The following is a 12491-nucleotide window of genomic DNA, read 5'->3' as shown; positions in this document are numbered from 1 at the left end:
CTAAAGGAATCCCTTTTGGTTTAGTTATATTTATTTTTCCAAACATTTTGTTTGAGAGAAAATGAGATTGCTATCTGCTGTTTCCTTATTTTTTTGCAGGAAAGCAAAGGGTTGTTGACTTCCTCTCCCCTCCCTTCCTTCCTTCTTTCGGAAGGTACTGTACTTATCTGAAAAAAAGAGAATGAAATTATTGTTCCTGTTTTCTTTCTTAAGTCATTTGAAACACCATCCCTGCTAGTTTTATAAGTTTACTGCAATCTCTGCACAGGGGGGAGGAAAGAGAGAGAGATCAATTATCAACATGAGAGTAGGTAGAGTTTAAGGCAAGGTTTGTTCCAGCTTCAATAACTGGTAAGTTAAGTAAAAATTATTTTATTATTAACTCTTTAGAAGTGCAATATAAATGTTTTTTAATTAAGAAAAGGCATTTATCAGATGCATATTTAACTGATAAAAATATAATAAACATATGCATTTGAAAGCATTATATTTTTGTTATATATACCCATAGCCTAGTTTTTAGATACTGGTGCTAATAGCATGTGGTGTGACCAATGCAGAAAAAAAATATGTTTTCCAGTATGGCTGATAATATTCATAACATAATCTGCTGTGAATTTTGCATATAGGACTTATTCTAACAGAATCTTGTTACAGGCTTCACTAACTTTATCCTGAATGTTTCGGCAAGCTTCCCTGGGCTATTTCTCAAATAAAGAGAGAAGCTGTGTCATATGCAAATTGATATATTTCATATATCATCTGCCACTACTGAAGTCTGCACCAACCCATGCTATAGTGGGAGAAAAAATTACTATTGGGGTTTTTTTCCTTCAAATGTTATTGTGTTTATCTCTACTCATCCGTATATGCAATTAGACTAGGAAAAGTGACATTTGAGACATGCTAAAACAGTTCCAGGTTCTCACTTGAAAAAGGTAGTTCATGTTGCATAGTATGTAGCATCACTAATAGGATGGACTCAAATGTTGTCTATTTGTCATTTACATTGCTGTAGATAATTTTTTTTATGTTGGGCATAAATCTGTCAGAATAACCAGAAGTGATTGAATGTAAGAGTATGTTTCAAATAGTGGAAGAGAAAATTCCCCCTCCCCTATGCTTTTATAAATGCAGAATGTAGAGGTGAGGGGAAGAATTAGGACAGGTGACCATTTCTCTGTAGGAGAGCTTGGTCATCTTTTCACCCAGTATTTCTTCAAGCTATGGCTCTCTGAAGTGCAAGGTCCTCTACAGGATGCCTGGAGCCCAGACAAAGCCACTCCAAATGGCAGACAGGCATTGCAGAGATCTGGCGGCGAGCTTGAGCTGCCCCACTCCCACCAAGGCTGTGCTTCTGCCCCGGGATAGCCCTCTGCTCCCACTCCTTGCTGAACCAACTAGTAGAACAGATTTTCTTCCCCCTCTATTTGGTGACTTTCTGCAAGCTTTTTCACAGGAAAGAGTGATCTACCCCAAATTCAGTCCAATTTCTGGGTAAGTTGTAAATTCCTCTCACTTGAAGAGCAACGCAGGGGTTCTGCCAAAGGAGGTGGAAATAAGTTGTTTTTCAAATTTCATAGCTTAATATTGCAGCTTGGTTTAGTTTGGTGCCAATTATTAGATTCACTTGGTGATACTTAACCCACAAAGAATTCTCTGCTAATATAAAGAAAATTCTAAATGTTGCCATGAAAACCACCTGCCACATCTTTCACTCAGGATACCTGGGTTTATGTTTTACATTATTAAATACAGATTCAATTAAGCAGATGATTTGGACAGCTATTTCAATAGTTGCATGTCAAACATCTGGAAAACCACTTTTTACTTCAAGTGAGAAGTGGAGTCTCCTAAACATGCAAAAATATTTAAGCTCTGTATTTGTTGTGGTATTTTGCTCAAATTGCAGTGTGTTAGTCTGGACTACAGTCACTTGGAAGTTTTGATCTGGTTAGTTCATAAGTTCCATTTACCATGTAGGTAAGAGTCAGTTGCAGTATTTAGGGACAAATTTTATTTTTGAAGATACTAAACATTAATGCATTATTTAATTTTATTACGGATTTATTATTTGAATGAAGAATTCTAAAATTATTATTCTTACTTTTTCTCCCCTCCCTCTTCTACTGTGAAAACTAAACCTGACACATTTTCCTTATACTTTGTGGATGTGCATCAATTAATGTGTATGAATTTTGGTTTAAAAGAAAAAACTTAGGGGTGTTATTTAAAAGAATTATGATTTAAAGTATGTTTCATGAAAACCTATTTTCCCCTTGCCAATATTCAGAAAAAAGTAAACCTGAAAACATTCAACTTTCCAGCTGCTTATACTTATTAGAAACACCAAAATTCTGGGAATATTGAAAAACACAAATGGTCACTGAATCTGAAGGTTCATTTAATTACAAAAAGCTAAGAGGTAAACAGAGTCTAATACACTGATGTCGCAAATGGGACGGGATGGCAGACGAGACGTATATGCGTAGATCAAGATTTATTGCATATAACATTGGGGTCTTAACTCCTTAAAGCAGAAGGCAAAAGCAAAGTCAAATTGTAGGGAAATGAGGAGATAGGAACAGAAGCTGAAGTTTGAATGCAAAGGGTATCTTAACAGTGAAATGTACTACTTGTAGTTAGATCAAACAATAAAGGTTAACCATGTAAATGCTAGCAACTTACTTATTATCAAGTTTTATACTAGGCCTAGAACATTAATTATCAGTCTTAAAGGATTCTATAATCTTTAAACTTAATTAAGAAAATTACTTAATGTTAAGTTTGCTAATATAGCCAACGAAAAAGTTAATATCTCTCACCCTTGCCCAGCCACAGTTGGGTGTCCCTGGGTGGTTCGTAATTCTCGAGAATTAGTCTCTCTAGCAGGTGTCCCCACTGGAGAGGAGAAGGTCCAGCACACCTCCTGGGAATGTGTATGGGAAGTTCCCCCGATCAAAGATGGGACCAGGCTTTTATAGAATAAAGTGGACTGACTGACTGCTGTCATTTAACCATTGAGCCGTATCTCCAAAATCTCTCATTGGAGAATGAAAGGAAAGCAGTAGAAAACCACAAAGGCCTTGTTCACACCAAGCAAACTTTTTTGTTTATCTGTCCGTTCTTACTTTATCTCCATTTCAGGCCTAGTTGTGGCTAGGCTGGGCTCCGTGTTCTTCAACACCAGAGAGCAGCTGGTGTTATGAACATCAACTTGGCCTCTGTTTATACCTTTCAAGGTTGTTACCAGCTCAGAGTTTGCTAGGCCTTTCCCTTTCTCATGGGAATTTTCCGCTCCAGGCCTGGGCCTGCAAAACTGAGACACAAAAGCAGTTGAATCATAGAGGGAAACTGAGGCAGGCATATTGAGAGATGGAGCGTCCTGCTACAATTGATAACATGACTTTTCTCCAATATAATATGCAACTGAGTTGAAATTGAAACCAAGGCTATGAGAAGGGTTATACATTTTTAGTTATTATTCTCAGACAATGCTAAGGAATACTAATCATAGAATCATAGAATGCCAGGTTGGAAGGGACCTCAAGGATCATCTGGTCCAACCTTTTTAGGTAATACTATAGTTTAAATGAGATGGCTCAGCACCCTGTCAAGCTGAGACTTAAAACTGTCCAATGTGGGGGAATCTACCACTATCCCAATGTTTGACTGTCCTCATGGTGAAAAAATATGCCTCTTGTGTCCAATCAGAATCTCCCCAGGAGTAACTTGTGCCCATTACCCCTTGTCTTTTCCATGTGACTTCTTGTAAATAGGGAGCCTCCATCTTCTTTGCAGCCACCCTTTAAGTACTGGAACATGGTAATAAGGTCTCCCCAGAGCCTTCTTTTCTCAAGGCTGAACAAACGCAGTTATCTCAGCCTCTCCTCATATGGCAGGTCCTCCAGTCTGATCATCCTTGTGGCCCTTCTCTGAACTCTCTCCAGCCTCTCTGCATCCTTTTTGTAGAGTGGGGACCAAAACTGAACACAATACTCCAGGTGTGGTCTGACAAGCACTGAGTAGAGCAAGATGATTACTTTATCTCTCCTGGTTGATGCAGCCCAGCATCCTGTTGGCTTTCTTTGCCACTGCAGCACACTGTTCACTCATGTTGAGCCTGTTGTCCACCAAGACCCCCAGGTCCCTTTCCACAGGGCTGTTCTCTGGCCAGGTGGATTCCAGTCTGAACTTTGCTCCTGGGTTATGTGTTCCCAGGTGCAAGGCCTTACACTTCTCCCCATTGAACTTCATAAGGTACTTGCTAGCCTACTCCTCCAGCCTGTCTAGGTCATCCTGGAGGGTGGCCCTTCATTCTGGAGTGTCAAGCTCTCCACTCATCTTGGTGTCATCAGCAAACTTCATCAGGGTGCTCTTGATCCCAACATCCAGGTCACTTGGGAAGATGTTAAACAGCATAGAGCCCAATATCGATCCCTGGGGGACCCCACTTGTGACCGGTTGCCAGTTTGAGGAGGAACTATTTACTATCACCCTCTGGGTACAGTCCATCAGCCAGTTCCCCACCCACTGCACAGACTACTTGTCAAAGCCATAATGAGTCAGTTTCTCCAGGAGGAGGCGGTGGGAGACCGTATCAAAAGCCTTGGAAAAATCCAGGTAGATGATGTCTACTGCTCGCCCTGCATCAACCGAGCAGGTTACTTTGTCGTAGGCGGCGATCAGGATTGTCAAGCATGATTTGCCCCTGATAAATCCATGTTGGCTTTTCTCAATCACGTGCTACAATTGACTTGTGACAGTCCCCATGAGGATTTGCTCCATGACCTTTCCAGGGACTGAAGTGAGGCTAATGTGTCTGTAATTACTCGGGTCCTCCTTTGAACCCTTCTTATAGATGGGGGAGACATTAGCCATCCTCCTTTCTTCACAGACATGACAAGCAGGCATTAACCAGACAGTCCTCTGTTTGGAGGCCTGATGAAGAATAGAAACCACCTAATTTCTTTGCATACAAAGAATTTCACAGGGTGGTGTTCCCAGAGTGGAGGAGCAGGTGTGACAGCTCTGGGATAGGAGCTGTCGCAAGCCGGTACCGGGGGGCTACTGGCTGTCAGGATACCTTTGCGACTCCCCCTCCCTATGTGGAGGGGTTTGTGAATGAGCCCGAGGGTCACACGCGGCGCTGCCTCTCACGGAGGAACGGCCACCGCGGGACCGTATTTCAGGGTGGTAGCTAGAAAGCACCCCCCCCCCCTCCCACGCTCAGAAATTGCCTCTAAAGCCAAGATTTACTCCACAAACTAATAGGCGACTTGTCCAGCGTTGGTCGGTGGCCGGAGGGCAGGACGGCAGGTCCGTGGTGTCGGAGGGGCAGCCTCTCGGCAGCGGGTGCAGCGCCCGTTGGTTTCCTCTCCAGCGGCAGCAACACGGGGAGGGGGCTCCGGCCCCGACCCCAGGGCTCGGGACCCCGGCACACTCGGCGCTGAGGCTCGGGCTGGACCCGGGGCAGGCAGGCAGGGTCCCAGCACCAGTGTCCCACGCAGGGGGGTGTCCCACGCAGAAAGCGTCCGAACGGGCCTCAGGGAGGAGGGAAGGGCCCACCTGCTGCCCTCGCCACCTTTTATACCCCCTGACCCACCGGTCCAGTCAGTGTCACTGTCCAGAGCCAATGAGCGTCCATGAGCCCCACTTTAAGGCGGTGACTGCCAGGGGCACAGGATGGCTTGTCGCCCATCCTTTCTGTCCCGGACCACATCTGTTGTTTTGGGTTCAGTTGTCCTTGAGAAGCAAGTCTGTTTTAGTCCCTTAGCTGGGGATAATCAGGAGAGGCCTCCGCTGGCTTAAAAGACATTTTGTTTAGACTTATGTGGGGAAGAAAAGAACAGTTTCCCACAGGAGCACATGGCTTTACCCCTTGTCAGGGAGCAGTTTATTCTGATACCAAGTGCTCTGATAAAGCCACAACTATGTCAACTGGGAGTGATGACATCAAGTCTTCCTCTTTCTTTTCCTCAGCTGTACAAAATCCACTTATGCTTTAGCCTTCTCTGATCAGAGTTGCAGTGTAACTGTTAGACTCTTTTTACAGCAATGAAAGACATTTTGTTTTATGGAGGACTCTATGCTGGATCTGCTACTACTCCTCTGGAAATAGTTAAAATCCAAAGGTTTCTTAAGGTCTTTGTAAATAGGAACAAGTCTGTCTCTTTCTAACATCCAATACATTAGATTTAAACCAAATTTCAATATACCCATTCTAAAGATATCAGGGAAGAACACATTGTATACAATATAGTCACTATTTCAAGTTTAGTCCACTCTCTGAGGTGCTTTCTAAAGCAAATAACTCCTTGGTATTTCAACTCCAGATTAAATTATTTGAAAGCATTATTTGAAAAGGGAGTGTCGTTCATATAGTACTTCCAAGTAGCGGGATATTTTTGTATCTAATTTTTCTTAAAAGTATTTAGAATATACATGTAATGAAAACAATATCAGGAGGTGAAAAGCAAAGGTATGACCTGTTTTCAGAGCATTAGCCAGCTTCTAAGGAACAGCAGAACTTGTTTGAACCATCTGGTAAGCATTAGCCCACACTGGGTTGGTTCTTTAGTGCAGGTTTCCGAAGTCATGAAGAAGAGCATCCTGTATTAGTCCAAAACTATTGTCCTGTGATAGGAATGACAGAAAACTGTAGAGAATCTCCTGGAAGAGCAAGTTGACAACAGGGTACTTGTAAGTTTACCAGAAACTCAACCCCCTCTTTTACAAAGGTGCAGGAAATTTTTTATATTTTTTTTTTTTGCAGCACCACAGCAAGGAATCACACCGGCATGAATGTTATATCAAACATTTTTTCTGCGTAATACTCCACTCACAATATGAAGTCACCAAGGTTTCCAGAACCATTTTTAAAGTCTGTAGCATTTTGTCAAGCTGCTATGGAAGTAGTCACATGCATCAGAGAAATGATGCTGACCAAGACCAACTCCTCCTCCATATCTCTCCTCTCTGCCAGAGAAATCAAAATACTAATTAAAGTCTCTTAACCCCAAATAAATTCATTTCTTTTTTCCTATCCCACAAAAAGGGATTCCCCCCCAAGCTTTAGCCACAGGTAAAGAAATGTGATTGAACAGATGTCACTGGATTCCATAGGCAAATGGTCAGGACTCTGGATTTTCACTAATTTGTTCACTACTAGACACAGAAAAAAAATTCATTAACAAGCACCCAGTAGAAGGCACTGAACATGGTCAGGACAGTAAGCCAGAACAGAATTAACACAACAGTTTATCCTTGGGCATTGTCCCCCTGCACATAGCACAGCTCACCTGCCATTCTTTCCAAAACACAGCAATAATGTCTATCAAGTCTTCTAGGTTTTTGTACATACTTGACATTTTTATGGGGAAAAAGCTGTGAGTAGAATGATTTATTTAGTTAGTTATTCATTTGGGGGGGATTCAGAGAAAGTTTATTAATATATAGGGTGTTTTTTACAAAACTTCAGTTTAGATTGCTGGTTGGCTATTCTTTTACATGGGGTAGACTCACAGCACTTTGATTTATTTTTTTTATTATTTTTTCTTTTTACTTTCCTTATTCTTGCAATGAAAATCTGAATTGAGTTGGCATCCAGAACAAGTCTTTGACATCACTAACAGTGAAGCAGTAGTACTAGACTGGTTTGGGAAACATTCAGAATTTCAGATTTCAAACTATGCTCAGTTTCTTCTTTCTTTTTGGGGAAGGGGGGCAAAAAGCAATCTCTTATTTGTTTGTAGCTCTAGTCTCTATTCCAGTATCTGCTGATGACATTTGGCTAAGTCTGATCTGCCGTTCCCCCTCTATATGCTAGTTTATTGAATTCCATAAAATTAGACAGACAGCAAAATTGGCCAGAGATATTCCATTCCATATATCTGCGTAAGCTCAGAGGAAGGTCAGAGATCACAGAAGACGACTTCCTTCCTGCTTCTTCTTCCCTTCTCTTCCGTCCATGGCCGGTGTCCAGGGAGGAGGACTCCAGCTATCCATCACTGTCGACCTCTAGGCTGTGCATCCTTCAACCCTCATAACTCTATGCTCTCTCTCCAGCAGCAGCAGTCGAGGAGTTTTCAGGACTGTTCACAGCTAAGGAGAGTGCTGTGGGAGTTGCTGGGGGTGGGGGGAAGCAAGAGGCTTTTGCACATTCTTGAACACATTTGTATATAATTGTACATATTTTCTTTTATCATTAGTGTTTAATTAAAGCTGTCTAGCTTAGTTTTCAATCTAGAGAGTCTCTCTCCTTCATTCTCTCTCTCCTTCCCTACCTGGGTGGGAGGGGGAAGGGGATCAAGAGCATTGTTGTTGCTGGTTTAATTTCTGATCCTGAATCAAACTGTGACACTGGCATTTTTTAATGTTTCAGTTTAAAGTAATTCCAGGAATTTCTCCCTGTTGATTTCCATGGAGCTTTGTTTTCCAAATTATCAAAGTGACAGAAGCAATATCAAAACTGTTTTAAATTTCAAATTTCTGTTATTTCCTTTAGCTGTTGCAACAAGCTGATGCTTATTTTAAAAATTTTTTGAAAGTTAACAGAATAATTAAATGCTATATACATGATGCATTTTTGGGATCAGCAACAGAAAACATTTGTTTCTTGCTGTCCAGTCAATAAGATTCAAGTTTGACATGACAGGTGAAGGACAAAGCTAGAGAGGAAATTAAATTACATCCTTGCAGGCATTTCATATGATCAGTCAAAAAATACCATTTTCTGCTCAAACTGAAGAACTAAGCACATTGCTCTTTAAACAAAATCTATTTTTTAAAATGAACCCTTATTTGAATGCAGCTGTGAAATGTATGTGAAGGTGATCTTTTTTCTGAACAATAAACACATTTTAGTTCAGCATGATTGGAAAGTTTCAAGACATTTTATGCTGTGTCAGTCTGGAAAGCAGAACTCCCCAATCACAGTGCAGCCGTTCCCTCCAAATGCCCCAGTAATTTGCCTTAAGAACCATTTTTAACTCTGTCTTATTTCCCATGCTTCTTATTTTTTCTACTCATTTGGGTATCAACAGGATAAACTCAGTTGTGCCCTAGGAATAGCACTAACATCTCTAATTCTTTTGCCGTATTTCCTGTTGAACTTCTGTTCAGAGGGAAATGACTAAGTCACTACTGAGACAGCTTAATCACAATTGAGTAATAGAGGGATACCTTACCCCACCCCTCCCTTCTTCCCAGGCCCAAATTACTTTATTCCTGATTACCTCCGTCCCCCCAGCAGCACAGGGGGACAGGGTTTTAGAGTCAGTTCATCACATGTTGTTTTCTGCCACTCCTCAGGGAGAAGGATTCCTCAGTCTTCCTCTGCTTCACGACGGGGTCCATCCAGCAGGAGAGTCCTTCACGAACCTCTCCAACTTGAGTTCCTCCAATGAGGTGCAGTCCCTCAGGTACAGACTGCTCCAGTGCAGGCTTCCTACAGAGTCATGACCTGCTTTGGGAACAGTCCCCACTGCGGCGTGAGGTCCTCCACAGCTGCAGGTCCACACATGCTCCATCGTGGTCCAGGGGCTGCTCCACCGTGCTCCTCTATGGGTTGCAGGGGGACAACCTGTCATTTCTCCTCGGGCTGTGGGGAGAATCTCTGCTTGGGCACCTCCTCCCCCTCCTTCCTCACCGACCTTGGTATCTCTGCTCCAACATTGCTCTCACCTCTGCCTTCCTGTCTTAAATCAGTTCATTCCCCTTCTTTGATATGTTAATGGCGGGGTGGCATTATATGTTAAGGAGTGCTTTGACTGCCTAGAATTCAATGCTAGATACACCAAGGCAGAATGTATATGGGTAAGGATAAAGGGGAAGGCTGGTATCCTACAGACCTGCTACAGTCCTGATATCCTACATTCTGCTACATGCCACTCGACCAGGATAAAGACACTGACGAGACATTCTTTCAGCAACTCGGAGATGTCTTGTGTTCACTAGCCCTTGTTCTCATGGGGGACTTCAACTTACCAGATGTCTGCTGGAAGTACAACACAGCAGAAAGGGGCCAATCCAGGAGGTTTCTGGAATGTATGGAAGATAACTTCCTGCTACAGCTGGTAAGTGAACCCACCAGGGGGTAGTGCCATGCTGGACCTACTGTTTACAAACAGGGAAGGGCTGATGGAAGATGTAGTGGTTGGAGGCTGTCTTGGGCACAGCGACCATGATATGATAGAATTTTCAATATGTGGAGAAGTTAGGAGGGTTGTCAGCAAAACCTCTACCTTGGACTTCCAGAGGGCTGACATTGGTCTCTTCAGGACGCTGGTTCGGAGAGTCCTTTGGGAGCCCAAAGGAGCCCAGGAAGGCTGGGCTTACTCTAAGAATGAAATTATGAAGGCACAGGGGCAGGCTGTCCCTATGTGCCAAAAAAGGAGCCAGCAGGGAAGAAGACCAGCCTGGTTGAGCGGGGAACTATTACGAGAACTCATAAATAAAAAAAAGAGTGTATCAACTTTGGAAAAAGGGGCAGGTGAATCAGGATATTGTAAGGGCACGTAGAAATAGAATTAAGAGATGCAAAAGCTCAGCTAGAACTTAATCTAGCCATCTCTGTAAAGGATAATAAAAAATGCTTTTATAAATACATTAATAACAAAAGGAGGGTCAGGGAAAATCTTCATTCCTTATTGGATGAGGGAGGGAACTTAGTAACGGAGGACAAGGAAAAGGCTGAGGTACTTAACACCTTGGTGTTGAGGTTGGCCAATGTGATGCCCATCCACAAGAAGGGCTGGAAGGAGGATCTGGGGAACTATAGGCCTGTCAGCCTGACCTTGGTGCCTGGCAAGATTAAGGAACAGATCATCCTGAGTGCCATCAAGCGGCATGTAGAAGACAACCAGGGGATCAGGTCCAGCCAACATGGGGTTAGGAAAGAAAGGTCCTGCCTGACCAATCTCATCTCCTTCTGTGACTGGGTGACCCGCCTAGTGGATGAGGGGAAGGCTGTGGATGTGGTCTACCTCGACCTCAGCAAGGCCTTTGACACAGTCTTCCACAGCATCCTCCTGGAGAAGCTAGCAATCCATGGCTTGGACAGGTGCACCCTTTGCTGGCTTAAAAACTGGTTGGATGACTAGGCCCAGAGAGTGATGGTGAATGGAGCTGCATCCAGTTGGCGACCAGTGGTGTCCCCCAGGGATCAGTACTGGGCCCAGTCCTATTCAACATCTTTATTGATGACCTGGATTGAGTCGACCCTCAATAAGTTCACAGATGACACAAAGTTGGGGGGGAGTGTCGATCTGTCAAGAGGGTAGGAAGAAGCTGCAAGGAGGACCTAGACAGGCTGGGTCAATGGGCTGAGGCCAATGGCATGAAATTCAACAAGACCAAATGCAGGGTCCTGCACTTTGGCCACAATAACCCTAATGCTACAGACTGGGGGAGGAGTGGCTGGAGAGCAGCCTGGCAGAGAGGGACCTGGGAGTTCTGGTTGATAACCAGTTGAACATGAGCCAGCAGTGTGCCCAGGTGGCCTGGAAGGACAATGGCATCCTGGCTTGTATCAGGAATAGTGTGGCCAGCAGGAATAGGGATGTCATTCTCCCCCTCTACACAGCACTGGTGAGGCCTCGCCTCAAGTACTGTGTACAGTTCTGGGCCCCTCACTTCAAGACGGATATTGAGGTGCTAGAGCAGGTCCAGTGGAGAGCAACGAGGCTGGTGAAAAGACTAGAGGGAAAGTCTTATAGGGATAGGCTGAGGGAGCTGGGGTTGTTTAGCCTGGAGAAGAGGACACTCATGGGGGACCTTATCACTCCAACTACCTGAAGGGAGGTTGTAGTCAGGTGGGGGCTGGGCTCTTTTTCCAGGCAACTAGCAACAAGACGAGGGCATGGCCTCAAGCTGCTCCAGGGAAGGTTTAGGTTCCTGTTAGGAACAAGCCCAAGAGAAGCATGCTAGGGCTTTAAGGATGGTGGACTAGGGAGGATTCTTACTCTGTCATTTCATTTGAGAGAAAGGATAGATGTTTAGAAATCATGGAAGCACCTGAGAAGAATCTGGTAGGAAATGGGGCCCACAGTCAAAAAAAGGTGTTGGGATCATTAGCTCATCTGAAGTGCATCTATACCAATGCACACAGTATGAGCAACAAACAGGGGGAGCTTGAAGCCATGATACACCAGGAAAACTATGACATAGTGGCTATCACAGAAACGTGGTGGGATGCATCGCACAACTGTAGTGACACAATTGATGGCTACAAGCTCTTCAGGAGGGATAGAAAGGGAAGGAGAAGGGGTGGAGTGGCCCTGTATGTTAGAGAATGCTATGAGAGCTTGGAAATCAAGTATAGTCATGATGAGGTTGAGAGTGTTTGGATTAGGTTAAGGGCCAATAAAGCTGATATGGCTGTGGGAGTCTTCTATAGACCTCCCAACCAAAGCAGTGAGGTGGATGAAGCTTTCTATAAGCAGTTGGGAGGAATCTCCCAGTCACTTGCCATTGTTCTTGTGGGGGACTTT

General features: G+C 43.7%; 1 protein-coding gene across 1 annotated transcript in view; it reads left to right on the top strand.

The window, feature by feature from the left end:
* Positions 1-229: 229 nt before the first annotated feature.
* The window catches only part of LOC127395164 (zinc finger protein 366-like), a 42882-nt gene continuing 30620 nt past the window's right edge, over positions 230-12491 (top strand). Inside the window, 3 exon segments of the mRNA XM_051641664.1 lie at positions 230-351; positions 9313-9422; positions 9930-10076. Of these exon segments, the coding sequence (XP_051497624.1) occupies positions 9969-10076 (108 nt within the window). The 5' untranslated portion in view covers positions 230-351; positions 9313-9422; positions 9930-9968.

This window comes from Apus apus, chromosome W (assembly GCF_020740795.1).
Source record: "Apus apus isolate bApuApu2 chromosome W, bApuApu2.pri.cur, whole genome shotgun sequence".
Taxonomy (NCBI): domain Eukaryota; kingdom Metazoa; phylum Chordata; class Aves; order Apodiformes; family Apodidae; genus Apus; species Apus apus.
This window is presented reverse-complemented; position numbering and strand designations above follow the sequence as displayed.